Genomic DNA, 27675 nt, shown 5'->3' on the forward strand with positions numbered 1-27675 from the left:
CTAAACTTAAACCTTGACAAAATAATCTATGTGCAGATATAACGTACCCGTGTTTTCTTGTATAAAACAAAAAATAGTGGGAATGTGTGTATATATATATGTGTAGAAACGTATATGTGTGTAATATCTGCTTATACAGGAGGTTGCAAAATTCACACACTGACATAAATTAAGAATTTTATTATCTTATTATTATCTTTTTTTAATTTTTTTATATTACACTATTGATTTAACTATTTATTTATTTATTTAGCCGCTGTTTTCTCCTTTGTTTCTGTTTTTCTGTTTATTGTTAAGAAGGAAAAAAAAAGAAAGCAAAAATGAAAAAAAAAAAAAAAAAAGTTCTGCTTTAACACGCCTTTAACCGTGAATCACAAGAGCCGTCTCTTTCCTTCTCTCCTCGCTCCAATACATTAATATATGTCACGGAGGTGTCACTCAATAAGGAGAGCGCAGCAGGATGATCCACTTTTGTCACGATCTGATGCGCATTGCGATACAGTAATTATGAAACCTTATGTTTACGTTAAAATGTGTCCAAAGTTTGTAAACCAAATACCATTTGACATTTATTGAAAAATGCCCCAAACACAAGTGTAGGCTATATGCACAGTTTCCCCACATGACGTCTTCCTGGACAGAAAGCCAGACGCTGGACTTCCTGTCAGAGATCGTTTACCTTCACAACTAGCAGGTCCCACAATAGAGAAGCTCAGGATCTGGTTAAGGACAACGAGTTACTGATGGACAGTCACAGCAAAGTATTACAAACGTCATGTTTGCTGTGAATCCAGCACCCAAAGGAAACGCCAGCTGTCATAAGGGCGGAGCTTTTATCTTAGAGCTAAAGGCTAGCGTTAAAAAATTATAATATAACATGTAAACAAGTAAATATTATTTAAACTACTAACAGGACGATTCTTTTTTGCGCAGGCTCGTTCTAAACTTTGCGCTAGTTTAAATTTTATTTTGTTAGCCGCGTTAGCCTCAAGACAAAAACATCCACCGTTATGAACACGGAGGTTTCCTCCAGTGAAGTCCTTACGTAATATTTTCTAACCTGCTCCAGCCACATTTTTTTACTCGCTGTCCTTTACCAAATCTGGAGCTATCGCTTAATTTCTGTGGGACCTGCTAATTCTTAATGGGAAGAGATAACGGACAGGAAGGACAGCGTCTGGTTTACTGTCCAGGCGGAAATCACGGGGGGTCACTGTGCATAGAGCCCATTGAAAGTATTACAGTACTAAGTCACAATCTGATCCAATATTTTGTCCCAGCCCTAAGCAGTTGGTTGTTAGATGAAGCCTGACGCTCGACATCTATATATTTTTTCTCTGTGGTTCAGTCCTAGCCTGGTCTCACCACAATTGAGCTCCGTTTTCAGGTGGAAGGTTTAAAGTGTGAAACGATTGGATCTGATTTTACGCAATTGCTAGCGTTTGATCGTGATGTATGTGAGTGAGTAACGCTCTTTCACTCACTATCATAACTCTTGGGGACAGCAGCTTTCATTTTCAATTTCTGGATATTTGGGAACCGAGCCCGAACAGATTGAAGAGCTTCCGCTGCCATTGCCAGACTGCAACCGGCAAATCCGGCGCAAATGCTTGACGTCACCTACAAGCCCCGCCTCCCCCGCTCGCTGAATGGTAGGTTGAAGTTCAACCGATGTAACGCGGCCACTGAGATCAGAAACAGACGCACATGCAGGGAAATTATAATGGAGGGTTATAAGCATGGCCGTATCTACCATTGAGGTCACCGAGGTCCGGACCTCGGTAAAATTTTAGCTTTTTTTTTTTTTTTTCACACCGAATCCTGCGCAAATGAATGTTGTAAACACGCGCTTCTACAGGCGGAAGAGCCTCTAGTTCAGACGTGGATGAGCCTGTTCTGAACCTAAATGTGTCCACTCTGAAACCGGACCTCATGAGCTGCTTTGGACCCGAGTGCGTAAAACTCTGCGGAGGCGCGGGCGCAGCTGTGTGTCAGCCTCACTACAACAGCAGCGCTTTTAGCATGAACCGCGCCAAAGTTTGATCGAGATGCAGTTTCTTTACTCTCTGTCATAAAGAGAGAGGAGCCAGTGCCTCAGACTGATGGTGACTTCGATTTCTAACAGGAGTTTTCTTCATTCTGATCTGAGGAGCGAGAGGAGAAGCGTCTGTGCCTCATCATTGCTCTCCTCCTCTGCTGCTCACTTTGTTTCTGTCTCATGCAGAGATTGTCCTGTGTATAAATGATCTTCGCTTTAATGAGAGCTTAAACCAGCGCGTTCACCTTTGTAGCTCCAGTGGTTTGACAGTGAGGGCGACGCAGAGGGGGCGGGGCCAGAGCACAGAGTCTGATGTTCAGAATGAGCCAAAGCAAAACCCTCAGCTTTACCCGTTCACACCCACAGCCTCGTTTTCAAAACACTTAAAAACTGACATTTTCATTTAATATTTTAGTGTTTATTTAGGACAAGACATTCTTATTGCCTCTCACTCAGGCGAGCACAAATGTTTGAAAAACCTGCTTACAGTAATAATGGATGAAATAGATATTAAATAGATTTTATTTTGTGATATTCAACATGTCAAAGTAGGGGGTACGTGACTCGTCACCTAAAACTTCAGGGGGTGCACGGCTGCACCCACTGCCCATGGATAGACTGATGGAAGCGAGTCCAGTCTGCACCATCTGCATGTCCGACACATCCACTTTTGCAATTTTTGAAAACAGCTTAAGGATGAGACAAAAGTGTTTTTGATCACTTAAAATACAGGAAATTACATCTGAATCTTTAAAAAAATTCCTGGGGGAGGACCCCCAGACCCCCCGGTTTAAAGAACTATCCGGACCTCACTGTTTTTTACATCCTGGCTACGGCCCTGGTTATAAGGTCAGGCTGCCACTGGGAAATCCACAAATCATAGTCTGTGCTGATCCTCTTCACAAACCTTTTCAGCCATTCCAGATCATCACGGTGCTCCTGTTAGGCTAATCCTCCAGCTCGGAAGCTCGTGACTATGCTGCACCCGTCAGGTTTCTCCAGCAGTATTGAAGAACAATCTCGACAAAAGTGCTTTAAAGACAACACATAAAAACTTCGTACTGACTGTGTCCTCCTCCGCAGGCTGTGAAGATCTGGCGTCCCAGTTCCTCTCTCAGGAGATCGACGGACAGGCGCTGCTGCTGCTGAAGGAGGAGCACCTTATGTCCACCATGAACATCAAACTGGGCCCCGCTCTGAAGATCTGCGCCCACATCAACAACCTGAAAGACTGAGGCGCCGGCGGAGAGCAGAGACACGCGGGGGGGGGGAAGGAAGGTTTTACTTTGCACCAGTGTTTGGGGAAGTCAGCCTCTAGGCCAATGATTTATTTATTTTGTATTGTACTTGGAGTAGTTCAGCACCCTGAGAGACTGACACAAGTAACACTAAGCGAAGGTGAGAAGTATTTCCTGTTATCGTCAGTGTCTCATGTTTCGTTTTTTTACACTTTACGTTTGTTTACAATTTCCCTGAAGGATCACGAACCGCAGGAGACTGTAGGACGCACGCCTTCCCCATCGTTTCACCAGTTACTAGAATTAATTTATAAGCTAAAATCATGCCATTATGTTGCTGTCAGGAATAAGCTTCACGGTCAGAGTCTAAGTTGAATCTTGGATCGCTCAGTATTTTGTAAACATGGTTCTATCGGTCGGACAAGTCATGTGATACGGCGGGACGTGGAGGGACAGACATGAGAATCTCAAACTAATATTACCTAAAGATCAGCACTGAAGCATTTCCTTTGCTCACACACACAGATAGAAATGGGTCATATTCTAATCTGGGTAGTTGGGACACAATATTGTACATTGCAAAATTAAGGTATCCGTTCTGAGCATTTTGAGAGCATCAGATTGGATCGGATTTGGTGACTGGACGGGTCTGATACACTGCAAAAAGTACCCTACTAAAAACAAGGGAAAAAAATCTTAAAATAAGACATTTTGTCTTGTTTTAAGGAAAAAATTCTGCCAATGGGGTAAGCATTTTTTTCTTGCTAAGAATTCTTATTTCTAGAATATTTTTCTCATCATAAAACAAGAAAGAAACACTTAATTTAAGCGAATAAATAGCTAGAATTAAGCAAAATGTCCTCAGAAGATGGAATAATTTAAGGAAAACATGAAAAAGTGAAAAATTGTGGGGTATTTTACTTAAATGTTGCTTGATTTAAGTAAAATGTTCTAAATTCCACACATTTTTGAGGAAAATGTTCTTAATAAATACTAATATTTAAGGAAAATACTGCCTGCCCCCAGAGACCCGTCTCCATGATGTGGAGCCAGGCTGGAGGATTCACCTATTGCACATGTTTTTAGTGGTAGGGGAAACGTACGCAGACATGCTCCACACAGAAAGGCCCCGTCCTGGTGGGAATTGAACCCGGGACCTTCGAGCTGTGAAGCTGAGGCTCTAACCGCTGCACTACCATGCCGCCCCCTTTAAAGAATGGAATGTATTATCTATGATCTTATTTTTTCGTAAAATAAGAAGAATATTCTTCTGTCTAATGTTGAAGAAGATTCAAAAAGTTTTTCTTTCTTGTTACAAGAAAAAATAACATGTTTTTAGTAAATTTATCTGAACAAGAAATGGCTAGATTTTATTTCCTAAAATCACTTATTTTTTCCCTAAAAAGTAATAATGTTTTGCCGAGCAAAGTTTTCTTGAGAAAAAAAATCTAAGTAAGAATTTTTTTACTTGCTTAGAATCCACTTTTGGCAGTGTACAACAAGCCCATATTCACAGATTTAGTCGGTCAAAGTTAAGTTTTTAAAGCAGTGAGAGCCAAAACTGGTGTCGGATATTTGTAGCCGATACCCAATATCTTTTTTTTTAACCATATGGACTCCGATATCCGATACCAGTACCAGATCGGTGAATCCGTAGGTAAAACATCCTCAACTCAAACAACTCACTCCAGTCTTTTTAAACTTTTACAGATTTATTTTTCTAGACGACTGAGAGCACAACTTGTGGTCACTAAATTCTCAACAGTGGGATGTTTTACTCAAGTTTTGGAATCAAAGGTTGATTTATAGATCTAATGTAAAGGAATGAGCTAGTTTGTAAGTTTACACAGGAGGATTTCTGTGGGGCATTAAAGGGACTAGACAGAGTTTAAAAATGTTAAAATTATGCATGTCCTAATGTGTAGAATGAGCCCAGACTGATTCACCACAACTGCTGCTAAAAGGGTCCCACGGTCAGGCACGAGCTTAATATAGAATCTGCAGTTGCGCGTTAGACCTGAGGTGGCAGTAGTGAGCATAAAAATGACTTGCATCTAGTCCCAGAAGTCATCAGTATCTAATGCCTGAATGACGGCCTTAACAGTCATTAAAGAACATTAAAGAGGGGGTATTATGCTTTTTTCAGTCACATAGCACCAGTCTATATCACACTACAATGATGACCAAACCTACTGTTGGTCTGTAAATGCAGTAAATTAGAATAACTGCCTTGTATAAAATTGCTCTCTCAAAATGGCTGTAGTGAATGTCTTGAAATAGGCCTCTGTCTCTTTAAGATCCTCTGACCCTTTCCGACACGCCCCCTCCACACGCTGTCTGTGGCATCAGTGGGGAGGGGGTTCTGCTGAGGAGCAGTGGTTGGTTACTCGGCTGGTGACGAAAGCTCGGAGGCGTCTCCAGGAGGTGGGGGCGTTCCTAGGAGGACTCAGGCAAACCTATCCCTAAAATGGCCGCCATCAGAGTTTTTACATATTACTCAGAAATACGTGAATGTGCCAAGGCAACACTTCAGGCATGTTTTTAATGAGGGAGTGACATAATAACATGATGTAAAGCTTGAAAAAGATTTTGCATAATACACCCCTTTAAGTTTAACTCAATCTGGCATTAAATCAATTTCTGGGGGTAAAATTATGGCATTGTTTTACTATTATATTTGCATGAGTTTGTTGAAAATCCGAAAGTTATGGTCGAACAAATTCAGCTGCAGTTTTGGCAGGACTTGTCCACAATTCTTTGCTCAAAAGTGTCTTGTTGCGTCTAATCTGCCTTTGAACACTAAAGTTTCCCTTCATTCCTCTGTTTGATGGAATGTTTGCAAATCTTAAGAAATAAATTGTGCTTGGATTAAATACAGTATTTGGGCATTAAAAAGGTATTACATTTGACTTGCTGCTGCCTGTTGAAACAAACATCTTCTCTCCAGCTGAGAGACTTCTTGTTTACAAAATACTGAGCTTTCCCTGGTAATTTGAGAACCTATTTATAAATCATAACCGCCCTTTCTTTGGGGCGTAGGTCATCGTTCTCCTTTAATTGAATCGTACTTTCCTTTGCGATTATTTTCACAGCAGTCGTTGGAAACATTCGAAGCAGCACTCATCACCACGGCATTTAGTTTGCACTTTTTATTTGGGGACGGTCCCATGTTTTGCCTTCATTAACAGGGTACAGGGAGAGAACAGGGTATTGGCTTCAGAGGCGTCCCATAAAGCCCAGAAACGATCCAGTTCAGAGATTTTAAAAAGGGTTCAAATATCAAGGAAATCACCTTTTTTTTTTGGTTGTGATTTCATTTTTTTCCCTACATTTCAATAAGTTCTCATACAGTTTATTTGTTTGTTTGTTCATTAGTATTTATATAACCTTGGAACAGTGGCTGCTTTGAGTGTGATCTGCAGAATAACAGAGCGGCGCAGATCCTGATTGTTCTGGCAGACGTTTGTGGACCTGTGGGTGGACTGTGACGTGTGTCCATGAAGTAACGAGGATGCTGTTTCTGTCTCACGGAGGGATTTGCACATAAAGCTCCATGAGGAATCCCTGGTTTAAGTTTTGGTTTGAGTTGGAATTGTCAAGACATGTCCTGCAGAATCACCTTTTTTGAGTTTTTAACCACCTTGTAAAGCTGTTCCCTCGTCAAAAACGGACCTTTGAGGTGATCTTGTTCACTTCGGTCGATTCTTCTTCTACTGCTTCAATGTTTCCGTCCGTGTTTCCTCGATTTTACGGCGTTAAAGAGGAAGCACAACAAGTTTCAAACCCCAAACTCCATCCCCGGAGCCGTTCTGTTGTAGTAATGGGTAGATGACACCTCAAAGTACGTGTCACACACTTTTACAAATTGTATCACACTGTATCACGATGGTAAGCTTGATGGCGCCATCTGGTGGTGAAAAAGCATTGCAGCAGTGAGCCTGAAAACGGCAAACTCAACACTGACTGAGCTCATTGATTCTCGTTCAGAAATGTGAACCAAATCGTCAGGATTGATCTGTTTAAGCAGCTGAGAGAGATCATTTAGAAAGAGGAAAACTGCTCTGGATAATGAGAATAGAAACAAAAGAATGAGGATTAATGAGACAAATCAGTGATGCAACCTAAAAAAGATTTAAACCAAGATTTAAAGAGGGGGTATTATGCTTTTTTCAGTCACATAGCACCAGTCTATATCCCACTACAATGATGACCAAACCTTCTGTTGGTCTGTAAATGCAGTAAATTAGAATAACTGCCTTGTATAAAATTGCTCTCTCAAAATGGCTGGAGCGAATGTCTTGAAATAGGCCTCTGTCTCTTTAAGAACCTCTGAGCCTTTCAGACACGCCCCCTCCACACGCTGTCTGTGGCATCAGTGGGGAGGGGGTTCTGCTGAGGAGCAGTGGTTGGTTACTCGGCTGGTGACGAAAGCTCGGAGGCGTCTCCAGGAGGTGGGGGCGTTCCTAGGAGGACTCAGGCAAACCTATCCCTAAAATGGCCGCCATCAGAGTTTTTACAGATTACTCAGAAATACGTGAATGTGCCAAGGCAACACTTCAGGCATGTTTTTAGTGAGGGAATCACATAATGACATGATGTAAAGCTTGAAAAAGTCGATTTTGCATAATACCCCCCCTTTAATAAAGGATAGAGCCAGTGACAATAATATGGCAGCAGCAATATTTCTATTTATTTAATTATTCTTTTGTTTAATCGGTGGATGTCAATCAAAGGACTTAACCATCAAAGATCATCATCTGACTTGAACTCACGACCCTCTGATTAGAAACGCTCTCCTTACAGAGCTACACAAACAGTATTACAATTATATTATGTACTAGCCTATATCTTTTGAGTTGCACTTCAATACGGACATAAAAGAGAATTAAACAGATGGCTCTTGTGCTTTACACGTTATATCTGTTGAACCATTGTCGCTGCTGCTTGCTGCGTACGACACTACATGATACAAAATGACAGTGACGGCTGAGGCGTTGCTTTCAGCGCAGTATATGTGTATCGGTGCCTCAGCTCGTTTGGCCCATCACTACTGAACAGTTCTGCGCTCAAAGTGTGTTTATCGGGCTGTGGATTTACTTATACCAGCATGCCGTTAGCAAGTGTGAAGCCTTATTTTTACGGTTTTGTAACATTATTCCCAATACTGTCTCTTCTTTACTGATAGTATTTGAAATTTACCACTGCTGAAGTAATTTTTATCACATTTTTGTCAAATTTTTATCAAATTTTTGTCACATTTTTGTCATTTTTTAATCAAATTTTTATCACATTTTTGTCATTTTTTTGTCACATTTTTGTCATTTTGTCTCATTTTTGTCAGATTTTTGTCATTTTTTGTCACGTTTTTGTCAAATTTTTATCAAATTTTTGTCACATTTTTGTCATTTTTTAATCAAATTTTTATCACATTTTAGTCATTTTTTTTGTCACATTTTTGTCATTTTTTTGTCAAATTTTTGACATTTTTTTGTCACATTTTTATCAAATTTTTGTCACATTTTTGTCATTTTTCGTCACATTATGCTGCCTTTTACTCCACGATGAGAGGAGTGCACTTATTTCAATGATTATTCAAAGACGTGGCTCGAAACACGGCTCCATGTCTGTTTTGATGAGGGAACAACTTTGTATCATGGTATAAACTCGACTTTTCTAATATTTTCCCTTCAATTTTTTCCTCTGTCAAGTTTTAAAGGTTCTCTGTCGTGGATAATGTCCAAAAATCACTGACTCTTCTTCCTCTGCTTTTATAACTTCCTGAGATGATGTGAAGAATGAAAAAAGGACTTAATTAACTCACAAAGCAGCACTTTCAAGCACCAAGAGAGACATTTTCATTTTTCTGTAGAAATACCCGAACATCTTCCTCGTTACTTTGTGGACACGGCTCTTCCGTCTCCCGTCTGTGTGAGTGGGAGAACGACTGATCATTAAACTCTGTTGTTATTAATGTAATATTTGCCTTTTTGTATTTAAATGCACATTTCGTTGCTGGACTGCCTTCTTTTAAGCTGTAGACATTTTCTCATTCTTTGTTTCTGTGAACTTTGTGGCCTTTTCGAGTTTCAAATAGGTCTAGAGAAGCGATTGTGTTTTTAAACGGCTTTTTCATACCATGACTTTTTATATTAGTGACGCTAACTTTTTTACTTTTTCCAAAACGGTTGCCTTTTTTTGCATTCACTAAATAGTAGCTGATACATCCATAAAGAACCGCCTCTTCTTTGTCTTCCTCTTAGCTCTCTCCACATAGCAGAAAATAATATTTAGTTTAGATACATGGCTCGAATTGTTTGTGAACGTGGCAGTATTTTCAGAAAAACGCTAATTTTTGGTAGTTGTGTATTTATATTTTGAGACCAATTGGATTTTAAAACGTGTTACAAATTAAAGAGGTTTTCACCGAGGCCAAATCCATGCAAACGTACATTTTTTTACTTCAAAGGACAGAACTTTGAACTATTTAAAATGTAAAATGTAAGATCTTATAGGTACTGTTTTGGGGAAGGGGAAACGAATAACGATTTGCAAATAAATAATCAAGCAACTGTTTTAAATCTGTTTCTTTTTACATCAGTGCAGCAAGTGATGATGTTTTTATTCACAATTTTATATAAATACCATTGTGTGATGTCACTTTTGCTCGTCTTTTCAGCTTTACAGTCAAGTATGTTGTGCCCCCAGACATTATTATTACAACTGCCCCGCCTACCTGATGTCAAAAATCATATTCAGAATCTCTGGAGGCTTTTCTAAAAATAAATAAGCGGCAGATTTATCCAAAACTGTAAACACTGCAAAGTTATCAAAGCATTTTACCCCATTTTCAAGTATTTGGTATTTTCATTCTTGCTAAATGATGCATGTTATGGTAGGTTTGCTCAGAGCTGATCCCAACGCTGTAGTTTCAAAAACTCTATGGAGATTTTCAATGGGATTTTTACTTCTGGGAGAGATTAACCTTAGAACACTATTTTCACCAGAGCAAATGCATTTATGTGATTTTCATTATGATGGTTAATCTGAGTGTCCTGGGACTCTGGGCTTCAGCTTTGTCTTTGACACTTTTTCCTACAGGCACATGTTTGGGTGATTTTCACCCAGCGATAGTGATGAAGGTACTGGGAGGGTAAGTATTTAATCAGGCAATCTCGCTCCATTTCAGGGTTGACATTCAGGACTGCCATATTTATTTTGCGACTTCAACCACAGCTTTGCTCCTGTCGCCACTGTTAATTTTGACAACATATTTTATTTTATTTTAGTTTTAGTCATAGTCTTTTGACTAAAATGTAATTTAATTTTAGTCAAGATTTAGTAAAAAAAAAAAAATTAGTCTAGTTTTAGTCGACTAAAATTAAGACTAATTTAGTCGACTTATATTTATAATATTCATTATAATCATATTAAATCGTAGTCCTCGACTTCATGGCTGCTTCCACATTAACAAAGCTCAGACCTGTCGATTTGGCTGTGAAATTAAATGATATGAGGCTCTTTCAGACTGTCAATAGAAGTTTGGATGATTTTAGTCTCTCCTTTTCATTTTTGTTTAGTCTTATTTTAGTCGACTAAAATATCTGGACATTTTAGTCACAGTTTTAGTCTCATGAAAAACTTTTAATTTAGTTTTAGTCCAATTTTAGTCGTCAAAAATATCACTTTGACTAAAATTAAGACTAAATATTTTAATCGACGAAATTAACACTGCCTGTCGCAGAGTTCGGTGACTTTGGCCTCCCAGCACGTGAGTAACACAGTTATTTTATTTTGGTCATTTTTACACATTCAATATATGTAGTTTCTCTCTCCTGAGGCTGTTTGTGCCAATTTTGAAACATTTTCATCTGGTCCCCTCATGATACTTTTCTTTCATTTTATTAGACATGACACAGTTTGATATCAAAGAACACGACTCAAATGTGTCATGCATTGTCATGTTTGGATAGATTTTGATGACAAGTACTTTTTATCGGGTGTATTATCTCGGGTAAAAATCACCCGTCGTCAGTGATGGTGTTTTGAATTTGAGCGATAGTGTTCTAGGGTTAAGCTCCATTATGCATCTTTGCCAAGCTCCTGCCCCTACATTGTTCTAAACATTAACAAAATCCCTTTAACTTACCCCAACCTTAACAACCCCAACCAAAACTCAAACTTAAATATTAACTTAATAAAGCTGCATTTGGAGTGTTGTCCAATGGCAATTTGCAGTGGCCTGGCTTATGACACAACTTTATAAATAGAAATGAGGCTTTATTTACACCTGCCCAACAACTTCAAAATAGTTTATCTCTTAAAGTGCTTTAAAAAGAAATACAAAACATATATTAATTTGAAATAAGAAAATATAGTTTTTCAGTCCCAGCAGCAAGAGCAGTTTCTTCAAGTCCTTCAGAATTTGTACAATCCATATCGTACACGTTGATTGACAGTCCTTTGAGCCAATCGCAATAAGGCATTCGTCATTGTCCCGCCTTCTTATATTGATTGACAGGCCTTCGAGCCTATCAGAAGACGGCGTAGTTGTAGGCCTCTCCGTAGCCCGCCTCCCGCAGGTACTGTCCGACCTCCAGCGGCTCCGGGACTCTGAGCACCGCGCTGCCCTCTGCTGTCCGCTCTCCAGACTCCAGTTTACGGATGAGCTCGGGCAGAGAGGCCCGCTGCTGAGGACTCCACTGGCAGCACGATTTTATCAGAGAAAAACTGGAATAAGTACAGGTAAAAACGTCAGTATTCCCAACTCTAAAGAACATTTTACGAACATCAGTTAAGATTAGCTGTTAACGGTTGGTTGGTTGGTTAACGGTTTTGCTAGCTTCATTTTGCCTCATATTTAGCTCAATTAATATGATTCATGTATCATTTTGCATGGCATTAAAAAAATCATGAATAAAAAAAATTAAATGGAAGTAATTAACTGTGCCGAAAATAGGGGCTTAAATGTCAATAAAAAGCATTAACCCCTTAACTCCCACCTGAACCGAGCACATTTTCTCTAGTTTGGCTTTACCCCAGTCCAAAAGCTTCTGAGAAAAAAGCTGTGAAAATAGCAACAAAACTGAGACGAAAACAATGATGGAAATGTGACAAAAAAGTGAGAAAACATTGACAAAAAAGTGACGAAAAATTGATGAAAAAGTGGCAAAAATGTCACAAGAAATTGACGAAAAAATTACCAAAAAATGACAAAAATGTGATAAAAATTTGACCAAAAAATTACAAAAAATGACCAAAATGTAACAAAAAAATGACCAAAATGTAACAAAAAATTGATTAAAAAATGTGACAAAAAATGACAAAAAAATTACAAAAATGTGATAAAAATTTGACAAAAAAATTATTTAAAAAATGGCAAAAAATTACAAAAAAAATACAAAAAATGTGATGAAAAAATGTACGAAAAAATGACCAAAATGTGACAAAAAATGACAAAAAAGTTACAAAAATGAGTTGAATGCACAACAAAAAAATGATGGAAAAAAAATCGGATGACGTGAGGAAAAAGCTCCTCTCGGTTCAGGCGGGAGTTAAGAGGTTAACCTTCATTCGAGTCCACAGTTCTTGTAAAATAGTCCCATTGCTTGATTTTCTTAATCCATAACTTTGTCCAAAATACATATTTATTTTCTTTCTTACAGTGTGTTGGAGCAGGCGGCTGGTTTCCTGAGGAACTTCCCTCTTTGGAGATACTGCAGGAGTTCTGTGGCCAGGATCTGAGGGAAGGGTGGGTCTCCTGAAACAATTTAATGTATAATTGTGACACATTTTATTTAAATAATTATATTTTGCATAGTGAAATGTTCAGATACCTACCTAGTGTGACCATTTCATAAAGCAGAATCCCAAACGACCATCTGCAAAAAGGAAGATACTTCAATGTTATTACAAATAATAGACCTCCAGCTTTAACTCAACTTGCAGTAAAACTTTCTACCCTTTACTGTTTTGAAGCAACAAATAGTTAGAAGAATTACTATCCAATCAAAAGTTCCCTAAAAGAGTGTGTCCATGTACAGTATTTATTTGCTTGTTTATTATACGAGCAGGTCTCACTCACACGTCACTGCTCTTGCTGATGGCGGTGCGGGCCAGGACTTCAGGCGCCTGCCACTTCCTGAGCTCCATGGCGTCCGTAGAGCCCAGAGTCCCCACAGCCCCAGAGGAGTGGGTCTGCACCCTGCGATACGCCGAGCCCAGGCCCCACAGCTTCACGGTCAGATCCTGCCCAACCAGCACGCTGCGGGCCGCCACGTTCCCGTGGACGCACTGCTGAGAGTGGAGGTAGTCCTGCAACAAGGTGCGTGACAGGTGTTTATGTTCGTGATCCATTTTCATTTGCAAAAATTACTCTGCCTGATAAATAAAGAGTTGCCACAAAGAGAGGTCACACGCTGTAATTCAGGGGTCTGCCACCTTCCTTTAAAAGAGCCATTTCGCCCCTACTTCTGCCAAAGAAACATTGTTTGGAGCAGCACAGTATCGAGCTCATAAAGTTTTTTGTTTAATTTTTATTAGACCTGACCAACTGCAGCAGCCCCAGGTCAGAACACTGCCCTCACATGTTTGTAAAGTAGGCACGAGGCATGATGGGTACATCACATCACTTCACCTGTCGCTCTCAGTTCACTCTGGAACAGGGAAAGTCTGAACTCATCAGACCACATCACCTTCTTCCATTACTCCAGAATCCAATGTTCCCGAGCAAATTGACACCTTTTTGTGGTTAGCCTCACTGATAAGTGAGGCCACACAGCCTTTTAGAGTTCTCTTGTTTCTCTCTCTGCATTGTTGTACACCTGAGTTGTACAGTTGTTTTTCTCCTATTTCACTTTGTCAAGTGTTCATGTGAGCGCCGATCACAGTCATTCAGGATTATTTTCTAAACACCGTTCTTCCTCGAGGACAATTTATTTTGATTTTGTATTTATTTATTTATTATTTTTTTTATGACCTATATTTAACCAGGAAAGTCCCACTGAGATTAAGCATCTCTTTTTCAGGGGAGTCCGGGCCTCAGAGGGGATTTTATTGCACATGGTTTTAGTGGTGGGAATCCGGAGTACCCGGAGGAAACCCACGCAGTCATGCAACATGCAAGCTCCACAGAAAGGCCCCTTCCAGGTGGGAATCGAACCCGGGACCTTCTAGCTGTGAGGCATGAGCGCTAACTGCAGCGCCACCGTGCCGCCATGATGGTTCACGATGTTTTTTTGTAGTTTCTGCAGATTCCTAAAGATGTTTTCTCTGATTGATGAATACCAGTTTATTTTTTTGGGAGGCTCAGGCGTTAGAAAAGGTTTCACATTAAACACTAACCAGAGCAGAAGCCACTTGTCGCGCCATGATGTAAATCCTTTTCTCTGTCATGTCACATCCAGGCTCGGAGTTATCCTAGTAGGGACAAAAGAAAGGATTTTGATACTTTAAAAAACCTCCTTACTTAATGTTTTTATAACTCAGTTTGCTGGGATAATGCGTATGGTGAGTTGTACCTGTCTACATTTCCACAGGAAGTTGAGCAGGTCTCGGTGCTGCAGCTCCTCGATGGCGATCATGAGCGGAGGCTGCACGGTGACCACTCCGAGGAGCGCCGGGATGAACGGGTGAGGGCCCAGACCCGAGAGGAACGACGCAAAGCCCACAAACTGCTGCCGGTCCGCTGCTGACGCCGAATCTGAGACACACGACAACACAGAGGTGAAAAAATGAAGAAATATGACATGAAATAAACAATACACATGGAAACATTATTAACGGATTAACAGTGAAGTATTTCGAACATTGAATACACGTACCTTTGAGTACTCGGAGGACCACATCTTTGCGGTCCATCTGCGCCCGATACAGAGACATAGAGTCGTCTGGTTTGATGAAGAAAGTCTGGGGCAGAGCCACGATCTGACTGAAGGCTCTGTGAGGACTCTCTGAGGTCTGCCGCGGTACTGCAGCCACATTGGGCTTTGCATTTGTCTGAGCAGAGTTCTGAACTGTCATCGGCACCTCCTCGTGCTCCAGAGGGTTTATCCCATGTGGGGCTAAACGGAGAAAGATACGACATATGATCAAAACAGGATTATAGAGGGTCATGCCAAAAGGTATTATTTGAGCAAATGAAATGGTAGAAATGTCATCAAATATGACAGAGAAAGTATTACTGTTGCTTAAAACTACATTTTCAGTTTATTTCATTTTGATAAATGCAAATTGGCCTTTATTTTAATGTTTTGATACATTGGTGGAGGCTACAGTTTTGGGGTGGGGCTCGTGACCACAGCATGTCAAGACGGAATCTACGGGTCAGTTCCAGTCGACTGAGGAACAGTTTCGTACACAGGGCCATCGGGAAGCTGAACTACTTGAACTCCCTCCCACCCCTCCTCCCCCTCTCCCCCCCTCCAAAATCAAGGATGAGAGAAACATAATTTCAAACCATTCACATGGTTTGACAAATAAAAATAAAATCTTGAATCTTGAAATAAAGTTGGGAATCGCTGACGTAACACATACTCCGTAACCTGTTTTCTGCCGGGTTAGGGTTAGCAATGATGTCCAAATCTCAAAGCTTTTAGAGCCCTTAAAGCCTTTGTGCCAGTGTGATTCCTCATTTAAAAGCCAATACCTTCTAGTTTCTAAAACTATGTCTGAGATCTGTGTGACTGAAGAAACTTGCATCACATTTGCCGTTCTGAATCATAGCCCTAATCATAACCCTGACCCTAACCCTAACTCCCTGATCAGGGGGAGTAACAGGTTAAACAAAACTTTAAACTCTCTGCTTCAACATGTTGACATCACTGGCTCAGTCATGATAATTATCATGTAGCTCCGATCGTGTGTTTATTTCTTGATTTCTTTTCGGACTCTCCCTCACCGTCGATGCCCTGCAGGTGGCTCCGCTGCCTGTTGTTGCTGTGTCTGTGAGGGGAGCTGTGCCGTTCCTGCCGGTGGTGGTTGTCACGGTGATGGTTGGGGTGGTGGTTGGGGTGCCTGCTGACGCGGTGATGGTTGGGGTTGTGGTTGTCACGGTGACGGCTGTGATGATGTTGCGGTTGTTGTTGTTGTTGCTGTTGTTGCTGTTGTTGTTGTTGGTGGTTTACTTGGTAACTTGGATGATTGTAGTTGGCAGTGGACGGTTTCTTTTTACAACAGAACGTCAGCACAAAAACGCACAGCATAAAAAGCAAAAAGAGAAACAGCAGGATGGCCGGGACCACGATTATCGCCAGTTCATGCTTTAAGGTGACTGAAACACACAAGAACAAAGCCATTACGCCACACTGTAGAACATTCCAGGTTACATCAAGAGCAAACGAAAACAAAATGTGCTCCTAATTATCAGACAGACACAGATAAATGTTTTTGTGCAGCAAATTGTCTAATGGGGCTTAATTGTTTTAAATAATAACTTCTATTGACGTCATGTGATCAAAGACGAACGAGCTGGTGATGTCTCAGCTCACACGCTCCCAGAGTTACAGGGGAGGAGCCCACTCACAGATTGTATTATTTTATTCTTGGGTGGGGAGTATTGTTGAGCATTTTTTTTTGTTATATACATTTAGTGACATATTATGCAGTTGTTTATATGGACTAATACTAACTGATCTAGTCTAATACTTTAAGTTCTTTTTAAGTTAGACTTGTTACAGGCGCCTGGTTCCTTAAGAAAGCGACAATGATGGATTCAAAACATCAAGACGTCAAAGCCTGAATGTGGCAGGTCATTTGTGAATCTTAATTGAAACTTACTCTAATGATATTAATCCTAAACACGTCTGTGGCCTGTGGTTTCATAAATCTGGAGCCAGTTCTTCCGACCCAACCCATGTGTGCACTAATGTTCACCTTTGTCCAGAATACTCTCATGTTTGAAAAATGACGCTCTCACGCCTCCTCATAACTCGTGCGACTGAACAGGATGACTTTACTGCGCCTGTCCAGGTCTGGTCTCGGTGCATTCTTTGGTGTGGTGCTGAACAATGCAGCGTTTGCCATAAATCATTTTTCCACTTATTCTGCGGTTGAGCTGCTCTGACATTTTAAGCTTGAATTTGTATAACTTCCCATTTGCATTGTAGAAGTACAACTGAATTTAGTTGTGTAAATACCAGTATTGCATATGGAAGCTAGGAGGGTTTATAAATCTGTTTTCTCAGATTTGGCTGTAAACAAGCCTTGACAAATCAGAAGATACTGCTAATAGAATTACAATTTACATGTTTACAGTTTAATGAATACAACAGGGTTTCAGTGGGGCATTAAAAAGCATTAAAAGTCATTAAATATGATTCAAACTGGCATTAAATCTACATTTTCCCTTAGAGAGAGGAACCTCAACAATGACATTTCTCAACTATTTTACTGCAAACACTAAACTAAACTAACTAAATCACCTGCAGTTTAGTTTTTAATATTTTCCCATTCCCCCATTCCCCTGTTTGATCGAATGTTTGCAAATGTTACAAAATGAAATATGCCATGGCATTAAAAAGTATTAAATTTGACTTGCTGCCACCTGTAGAAACCCTAAACAATTACACTATAAAAGCTGTAATTACATGCAACTACAAGTTCAAGTTGGCTTTATTGTGGTTTAAGAACGGAGTGAAAGGATAGGGAAGTGACTGACTAATCATTTATCAAGCCTATTTAATTAGTCAGAAAGTCATAGCGCTCTATTCAAGTATTTATTTTTTATTATGCCTCCAAGATATTTTGTCCAATTTTACCCATATTAATGTATAGACGTCATAGCTCAAAAAACGCTTCATGCGTTTCCAATGACATCACGCATAGTTCCAGCAGCCATTTTGAATACCGAAGTATCACTACTCACGATGGAAATGAAAGACAACTGATTGACAGTGGCATTTTTATGTACTCGACTCGTAATCATTGCTCAAGAAGATAACGGTAAAAACACGGCCCAGGGACGCGTGCACGTTTATGTTATATTACCAGATATATCTGTCGAGCCAGATCTGCTTCACTCCTCAGACTAAACAGAGGAAACAGAAAACCTTTCTCTGTGATTTTTAGTTTGTTGTGTCAACAGAGTCTCAGTCTGAGTCAATGTTTAAGCTGCTCAAGACGTTAGCATGCTACCGGTTAGCAACTGTCCATCAACTGTCAATGGCTTCAACACGTTAAACACATGTGTGGCTCACATCTGTGAACACTGAGGAAATACTACAGTAACAGCTCAGCTCTGACCTCTGTCACATGTTGTATCCAAGGCTAGATGTTTGGAGTGTGGTTCAGGGCTTTGTCTTGGGGAGGTCAGAGCTGAGCTGTTGAATCTAAATGCTAACCGGTAGCATGCTAACATCTTAAACAATGACTTACTGGTTTCTTCACATAAACGTGTGTCTCGGGGGCTGTGGTTTTACTGTTTTCTTCTGATTACGAGTACATAAAAATGCCGCTGTCGATCAGTTATAGCCTGAGTAGAGATATTGTTATATATGTTACATGTTGTAGTCCTGCATAATTCTACTTCGGTATTCAAAATGGCCGCCATAACAACAAAAGTCACATGATTAAAAGGCATGTATAAAGACGACAATAAAACCAATATTAGTAACATACAAGCACACAACTGAGGACATATTGAGCTGAGACTTATAGACAAAAATAGTTTAAAGTTTTAATTTCTGTATTAAAGGGGCTAGACGCAAGTTGGCCATTTTGTACTCACTACTGCCACCTCAGGTCATACATCAAGTAACACCGTTTTTAGTGACAGTGCAGGATTTTAGAGGCAGTTGTGGTGAACAGGTCTGGGCTCATTCTACACATCAGGACATTGAACATGTAGGGGGAGGAAAATAAATAATGGTAACACTTCTAAACTCTGTATAGTCCCTTTAAATATGTTTTGAATGAGGTTTTGGGAGATATGGGGAGAGTCCTTACTGCAGAGCCGGTCGTCCGATGCGCAGTCCTCCGTGGTGTTGGATGACATGCTGTAAATGAACAGGAGACACAGATCAACATAAGTCACACAGATCAGAGTTACATCTGCTCAGCACCGAACCCAAAGACTTTAAGACCTGCTCTGCCACCACACAAACTCTTTATGGAGGCGACCAAAACCTCAGCTCTCAACAAGGCAATAATGGAGTTACACAATAGTCATGTGCAAATAATATTCACATTGTGGAGTTTACGAAATAAATCAATTCAATATCAGGACTAGCAGCAAACAAAAATGGCATTCTCACAAATATGATGACATGATGTTTTTTTGTATCAGATTTGCCATATTCAGACCATATTAATCCCTGGGAGTTAAATATTTTCAGTTAATTTCCTATTAAGCTATTTAAAGAACATTTCACAATCTTAACACATGGTGAAATGAAGCCGGTGGCGCATGATTGGAGTTTCTGTGCCGTTTGCAAATTCTTGAACGTTTAGTAGAACTCGCTTGTGCTGTACTTCTTGGCCTCGATCCAATCTATTTCTGCATGTGCAACTTCAAGCTAGCGTCAATTCTGAGAGTGAAATGCCGCCATCTCTGAGCGACTGGAGCCTTCGGTGTCTGATTTGTTTAACAAATGTCGTCAGGGGCTTTGGGTTGAACCAACACAGGGATGTTTTTAGAGTGTTGACAAATGAACATCTGACCGAGGCACTTCTAATGGCTCAGGGAACAGAAGCCATATGGAAATAACAGTGAGAAGATTAGTTTCCGTTTTGTATAATATGCAAACTACACTCGATTGTTGTGAATAATTCTGGATTCAAACCAAGAATTAGCGCCGCACGATATAAGAAAAATGTGATACAAAATAACTGCTCCATTAAATTTAAACCAGATTAAAAAAAAGGCTCAAAGTCAAGTTCATTATTGTAACACATTTAAAATGACGATACTGCCCCAAAGCTAAAGCTACACCACAAAAAGTAAATATCAAGCATTGGCTTAAACGACTTGAATTGAGGAAATATCTCTTGTTTTGAGGCTTTTTCACTCATTTAGACCTTTTTCCTGATCTGAAAACTTTATTTATACTTTTTTGTTTAATAATACAAAATAACCCACACAAAACGTCAAATCAAGCCCTCCCCATGAAACAAACTAAGCCGAACAAACAAGCAAAAAAAAAAACCACACACGATAATACTCACACAATGCCACAAGTAAAATTCACAAAACCAAATCAAGTTTTTCTTCAGAATATTTCAAAAAAGGTTGCCAGATTTCTGAAAAGATGCTTCACTGCTTTTAAGGGTATGTCTGATCTTCTCAATTTTTAAGAAATATCAAATGTCTTCGATCCACTGCGAATGAGAGGGAGGTAATGAGTTTTTCCAATTCAGTAAAATCAGCCTGCGAGCAAGAAGTGTACAGTAGGTCAAAAAGTCCCGCTGGTATTTGTTTAGGTGATGTGAATCTGGGATTACACCAAAAGGAGCCACAACTGGGCAAGGGTCCAAAAGCAGTCTGAAAATGTCTTAAAAATACAAGTCCAAAATGACAATAATTTTGGAGATTATTTTGCCAGTTTGATGACATTTCAGATGGTTCAATGGTAAATCTCGCTTGAAATAAGAAAGTAAAACTGCCAATGGGACAGGACCATTTTTCTTACCCCATTGGCAGAGAAACTTACAGAAACATCTCAGAACAAGTGAAATAATCTAGGTCAAATGCCCAACCTAATCTTAACTAGTCAAAACAAGTAAAATTTGGATTATTTTGCTGAAATTGAGATCTAAACTAATCTAGTATGCAGTGAATAACTCACCAAAACTCATCAATACAAACAGGAGTATTATAAAATGGAACAACACTATAAAAACTTAAAGAAAAAGGCCATTGTTTTTCCCATACTGAGATATGATCTTACCTGAGCTTAGACAAGTTGATGCTCAGTCACGCAAAAAGATCAATGTTGTTAGCATTTAGCCTCAACCAGGATAATCCTATGGACCCAAACAGGGGTGAAGTTTGAAGCGACCAAGCTCTTCCACGTTATCCCTATTTCAATGCAGTTATGTGAGTAGTTACACGATCCAATATAGTTACACAGAATTAAACATGTCGAAAGGGGGACTACATTATAAGGCGTAAAAACACCTTAGGAGCACTTCAGTTCTGAATTCTTTAAGGGTGAAAATTGACCCCCGTTTTAGTCCATAGGCATATACTGGGAGAGGGTAAAAGCTAACAACATCTTTGGTCTTTTTACGTGACTGAGCGCACGTGTAAAGACCAGACAGGTACGCATCAACTCGTCTAAGCTCAGGTAAGAACATATCTCAGTGGCCTTTAAACTTAACTTATTTTTCAAGTTCCCATGCAGTTTTGTTTAGGCTATGAGTGAAAAATAAATTGTAAATCTCAAAACGGATAAAAGACAGATATATCGTGCAGCCGTATCAACAATACAATACATAGACTGATTCAATCCATCTCTAGAATAAATCGGTCTCTTGTCGTTTGTGTCAAAACAAAATACACTGACCAACCATTAAAATAAAAAACGAATAGTACCTCGTCTCGTTCTGTCATCCAGGCTTGTATGTCAAGTGCTGTCATGTGTTAAGTATCTATTACTACATCAACATAGTGACGCATAAGTCCCAGTCACAAACGCTGACAATAGTTTTACTCGTGTGACCGTTCCCTCAGCCAATCAGATCCTCTGCAGGGAAAGCGCTGTCTCACCGTGGCTCATACATAAAATCCCTCAACCCTATTGAATTATATTATTCTGTTTTCAAGGTGAGAACATTGCTAGAATTTTGTACTAAAGGCTTGAATACGCTTAAACTACAATTACTTGATTTTTCTGTTCTAAATACTACACCCAATAATAAAGAATAAAATGAAATACAGTATAAGCCAGTATTGTATATTGTTTTCCATGATCGAGCAGCTCTACATTAGACATTAAGCCGGCTAAATAAGAATCTACTCGTGGCTGTTCAGTGATCAATATTTACACTATTCCAGGTGAAAACTGGAAAGTGCAACTCAAAAAGGCTAATGTTGTTGTTGCAAAACCGTACGACTGGCGTGGCGTGAGTGTGTCCTGTCTTTCGAGGACTAACCGATGGCTCACGCTGTGTCCCGGTGACTAGATAAATGTCACCGAACCAGTTCCGCCGCATTTTACTCTCTCATTAAGAGCCTTGAGAACGTCCCGGGTGTCAGAGCGCGACTAAAGGCAAAACACGCCTCAGCGGCCCACAACACGGAGAGCGCATGTTTAAAGACGGACTGAATACATCTGTGATACTGTCAACACGAAGGCCTCAACTGCAATTACGGCAAAACTAACATGCTGTTTGGGTTTGGATGTTGCTCTAGTAAAGCGTATTTATTTCATTATTTCTGGCAGGAATACGCAATAACAAAATGTAAAGTTTGACATGTATAGTATAGCAGTATATATTCCAATGAATTATATTTTTGAAGACCGTTTTATGCCACTACACTCACTGCAAAAAGAAATTAACTAGATCAGTTTAAACATCTCAATTTGACCATAATAATCCAAATTTTATTTGTTTTGACTAGTTAAGAAGTTCTTGGGCATTTGTCCTAGATTATTTCACATGTTCTGAGACTCGTTTCGATGCATTTTGTCCTTATTTCAGGTAATTTTCTTTGCCAATGGGGTAAGAAAACCCTAGAACTGGTCTGAAATGTCCTCAAACAAGCAAAGTAAACTTGGTCCGATCAGGAAAAGTGTCTAAATGAGTGAAAACCGCTCAAAACCAGATACATTTCCTCAATTCAAGGCATTTAAGCCAATGCTTGATATTTACTTTTTGTAGTGCTGGAACTAACTTTAAAAAAAAAAAAGGAAATCACTGCAGTGTCTTGTTTTCAAAGTATTAAGATATCTTCAATAACACATGAGTAGCAAAAACAAGAAAGGGATTAACACAAATAGAATCTACTTTTGATAAATATTGAGCCCAAAAAATATACAGTTTGTCTGTCACATATTGATTTATAACACGATATAGCCATTCATTGACTTTTAAAAGTGCATGGTATTGACTGTGGCAAGTGTCTTATGGTTTATAGAGGCTTAATCAAAGGAACAGGCTAAATAGAATCCAATATGTGGATATAAAGGTCATAAATCTCTATCTGCATACTGTATTTTGGATATTTAGCTCTGTCTAGCTGTAATACTCTACTCTGCATTCCACTTATTCACTCTTTCCAACAGGACTTGGGTAAATGTGCTTCTAAATACCCCCCTCTTACCTTGCACGGATCGGTCTGTTCAGTTTTTTCTCTTAAGTTTGTCCAGAACATGTAATTCCTCGTCACAAACCAAAACATTGCAAAGAAAATGTGACTCCCATGTTGTCATGATTCGTCCCTCGTCAGAGTAAAATCAGATGCGTTTCTCAGACCTGTTGCTCTGTCGTGCTCGTGTTTTATCTGTCAGGTTTGCCACACCCACAGCGTTAGAGTTTCCACTGTCAGCTTTTCCACCTGCACCAGCAGCCAGCATCAGCAGAGCCTCATTAAACAACATTTACATCTCCAGTGCCTGGTACTTGAGTTTCGGGATATAGTTATAATGGTACGAATCTACAGATGATTTACAGCTTTTTATTTTATCTATGTATATAACATATATGTTTATTTCTTACTTTCTGTGGAAATACTCACATAAATGTTCTACCACTGCTGTCCACATTCTACACACAATAATTGCGATCCCAAATCACGATCACGGCTCTTTTTCATTTCAGCCCATGATTTCCGCTTCTATGCGTGTCAATGTTTGATCAGTAAATTGGCGGAGCAGCTCAGGTGTTTGAAGTGTGAACAGAGTTGATAATGGCAGCCGCACATTAAAGACAGGCCAGTGCCAGTGTTGACACTTTAAGGAGAGGCCAATGGACTTTGAATAAGTGTGATCTTTGACATTAGCTGCTCCCTCCGGCCTGGGACACGCCTCGCACCGGGCTGGTTTCACTGTAAAAACATTAGTTTCTCCAGGAGCCTTTTGTCCTGTCAGTGGACTAGGGAAAGTTACATCATCGCTCGAGGGCGGTGTGTGATTGATGGATGACTTTCAAATTAATAATTATACCACACACATTTATTACGTCTTTGAACCAATATCTTCCCAAATTACCCTCAGGATTCTGCATTTCCATCCATCCATCCATCCATTTTCTTCCACTTGTCCGTTGCCGGGTCGTGGGAGCAGCTGTTGGAGCTGCCCAGATCACATTGCACCTGCCCCTTATGGCTCCTCCTGCAGGTGGTGGGTCCACAGAAGGACGGCCTCACGATTCAAACCGGGCCTGTTGGTCTCTCATAAGGGGCTTCTGAACCACTCTTTGTCTGACCCGTCACCTAGGACCTGTTTGTCATGGGAGACCCTACCAGGGGCACGAAGCCCCGACAACAGAGCTCCTAGGATCATTTGGGTGCTCAAACCACTCCACCACGTTAAGGTGGCGGTTCCAGGAGGGCATTCTGCATTTCAATTTTCAATATTTTTATTGAAATGCAATACAATCTTGGGAGTAAAAAAACGAATTTCAGTGGGGCAATAAAAGTAATTAAATAAATTATTGCAAAATTGGGTGCACGGTGGCACAGCGGTTAGTACTTTCTTCACAGCTGGAAGGTCCCTGTCTGTGTGGAGTTTACATGTACATGTAAATTAAAGAAACAGCCCATGTTTTTCCATACTGAGATATGTTCTTACCTGAGCTTAGACAAGTTGATGCGTACCTGTCTGGTCTTTGTGCCCATGGAAGAGTGTGGTAGCTTCCAACTTCACCCCCCGTTTGGAGCTATAGGAATATGCTGGGAGAGGCCAACAACATCTTTTGTCATTGTGCGTGACTGAGGGCACACACAGAGACCAGACAGGTACGCATCAACTTGTCTAAGCTCAGGTAAGAACATATCTCAGTATGGAAAAAAACGGTGGCCTGTTCCTTTAAGGCCTCAAATGCTATTAAAAAAACATTACATTTGATTCCAGCAGTCATTTAATGTGCATTTCTTTAAAGATAACCCCGATTGTCTTTTTATTCCATATGTTCATCAAAAATACAAACACTATATTTGAGTCCAATATGCTACACACTGCCCGACCAAAAAAAGAAGTTGGACAGCCTTTAGCTTTGATTATTCTGTGGCTTTGTTTCAATAAGCTTCGGCAATGTCAAAAGATCCAGTGTTGCATTCATTTCCCTTTTGGGATGGGATGATGAGAGTGTGACCACTGTGCAAAGCCCTCTCCAGCACAAAGATATCCTCAATGGGGTTAAGATCTGGACTCTGTGGCGGCCGATCCATCTCATGCTCCCTAAACCACTCTTTCACAATTTGGACCTTATCATTTGAAATATGTTTGTTCCATCAGGGAAAGATGGAATCACCTGGTCATTCAGGAAGTTCAGGTCATCAGCTGATCTTATTCTTTGGGCACATTCTTTGGTGTTGCTGAATCTAGACCTTTTTTGGTCAGGCAGTAAAAAGATCATGTTCCTGTGGCCTTAAAAATATTGTATTTGGGCATGGAAATGAAGAATGTACCTGGCTGCTACTAGTACAGAGGAAATGTCCCTGATTGCCTGTACGTCTCCCATACTAAAGGGGAAACACTGGATAACTTTTAAATAAATCATTAAAGATTTAGATTATAACACTAATGTGCTCAATAATATGCCAAATTCTAGTCCGTTGCACCAAAGGAAACCCCCGGTTTTAGGAAACCTCTGGCCTTGGCAGTCTTGCGTCGCATGTTGCAGACAGATCATGTTTGTTTGCGAGTGTCCGGACGGTTTACGTGTGCGACTGATATGTGTGTGCGGTAACGCTGAGACCCGCGGTGAGCGCCCCGGGTTATTTTTGGGTTAGTGACAGCGTGTCAATGGCCGCAGATGCATCGGAAAGGAAGGCTCTGAGGTACAAGCAAACTCTGGTCAGTCCTTTATTCTGATTTTCTAGATTTACGTGCACTTTTCTCCTCCTTTCACAGGCTAAATCTTCCCTCCTCCTCCTCTCTTAGTTTCGTTTAGTTCAAACCAGTGTGTCGTTCGGTGTTTGGGGAACGGTGTAACAATGCATGTTGCTAATTTAGTCCCGTGTTTTGGACCTTATGCACGCTGTCAACATGATAAAGACCTATTAGCGGATGTTAAACAACGGGGTCACGACAGGTGCTCAGCCGCGGGCGCCTCCTTCACCCCGCGCTCGCCGTGCACGCTCCTATTAACGCGCACACACTTCCTGCGCTTTCCCCTGGCCACCTGTTTGCCCCCCTTCCCTCGCCTCATTTCTTAAGCTCTGTCTTAGCGTGTCCTTGTGACTCCTCGCGCTATATTGTAACTATGGTTGTACTCAAGGAATCTGCAAGTGACAAAATATAGACATTGTTGTTTGTAAATTTCTGGTCTCCATCTACTTCCCGATTCCCACGATCGCTAAAACTAAAAATGCACATCGCGGGCGCAGATCCTGGTCCTGTGCTGCCCCATGAATGTGGCTAATGCAAAAATTGATTGAAAAGCACGGATATTAACAAGCTAAAGTATTAAATGTAATGAACTGGTGCATTTCTAAGTCAATATTTGAAGTAAAAGTAGAGTTTTTGAGGAGCTTGGGTAGTACTTTTATTCCAGTACATTTGAAAGATAAATCCATTCTCCTCCACTACATTTCTAAAACGTTCATTTGTTTTGTTCATCTCAAATGGAGTTAAAAGCTTAATGATGCTATGAACAGTAGGTGGCGCTGTGCAGTGGTCAAACAAGTAAGAAGGTTTTGCCCCTGTCATGTTTCCGTACAGAGGGGGATTTCGGGTGCAATTTTTGCATTTTATAAGCTACAAATTTATGTTCCCTAAGGCTTATTTCAAGGTTTCAGCGAGGTATTAAAAATGTAGGCCTTATAGGTTCATTATGCAACCTGTAATGCAAAAAAAAATTGTAAAATTGAAGCTTGTGCGTGTTTGACCTTGTATTGACCCAGTGGCTGTATGAGTGGTCAGCCTGGAGCCTTTACTTTCCGTCACAGTGGTCTCTACAACGCTCCAGGATCAATTGTTTTGTAGGTTTTCTGGTGAGAGGCTGCTGGGTCACTACAAGGTCAAATACGCACAAATATCAACTTCTTTTTCCACAAAAACGTTGTATGATGCACCTTTAAATGTCGTTAAAGGGATATTTCAGGATTTTTGACATAGGGCCTCATTTCCTAGTTATCCAGTGTTGTTGATTTCTGGATTTTTTAATTTTTTTATTCAGTTTAGTGGTGCTAGGCTAGTGCAAGGCTAGTGCATGTCTATGGTAACTAGTAGCCTGCATTAAAAACAGTCTGACCCAAGCACAGAGCACCTGAGGCAAATCACTTATAACACCAGGCTAACC

At 40.2% G+C, this 27675-nt stretch overlaps 3 protein-coding genes across 3 annotated transcripts in view; 2 read left to right on the forward strand and 1 right to left on the reverse strand.

Annotated features, from left to right (window-relative positions):
* Positions 1–3820, forward strand: part of LOC306973993 (polyhomeotic-like protein 1) — a 30944-nt gene extending 27124 nt beyond the window's left edge. The window contains exon 16 of the mRNA XM_079571105.1: positions 3122–3820. Coding sequence (XP_079427231.1) covers positions 3122–3273 — 152 coding nt within the window. The 3' untranslated portion in view covers positions 3274–3820. The remainder of the gene's footprint in view (positions 1–3121) is intronic.
* A 7799-nt stretch (positions 3821–11619) lies between these two features.
* Positions 11620–19264, reverse strand: styk1a (serine/threonine/tyrosine kinase 1a; the record flags this gene model as incomplete). Its single annotated transcript, XM_079570337.1, has 9 exons — positions 11620–12003; positions 12937–13033; positions 13114–13154; positions 13358–13587; positions 14617–14691; positions 14793–14974; positions 15096–15335; positions 16172–16543; positions 19216–19264. The coding sequence occupies 9 exons, from the start codon at positions 19262–19264 to the stop codon at positions 11808–11810; spliced, it is 1482 nt and encodes a 493-aa protein (XP_079426463.1). The 3' UTR covers positions 11620–11807.
* A 6913-nt stretch (positions 19265–26177) lies between these two features.
* Positions 26178–27675, forward strand: part of LOC306973413 (chloride channel protein-like) — a gene marked incomplete at its 5' end in the record, with an annotated part of 50373 nt that continues 48875 nt past the window's right edge. Inside the window, one exon of the mRNA XM_079570339.1 lies at positions 26178–26228. Within this exon, the coding sequence (XP_079426465.1) occupies positions 26178–26228 (51 nt within the window). The remainder of the gene's footprint in view (positions 26229–27675) is intronic.

This window comes from Gobius niger (assembly GCF_951799975.1).
Source record: "Gobius niger genome assembly, chromosome: 14".
Taxonomy (NCBI): Eukaryota; Metazoa; Chordata; class Actinopteri; order Gobiiformes; family Gobiidae; genus Gobius; species Gobius niger.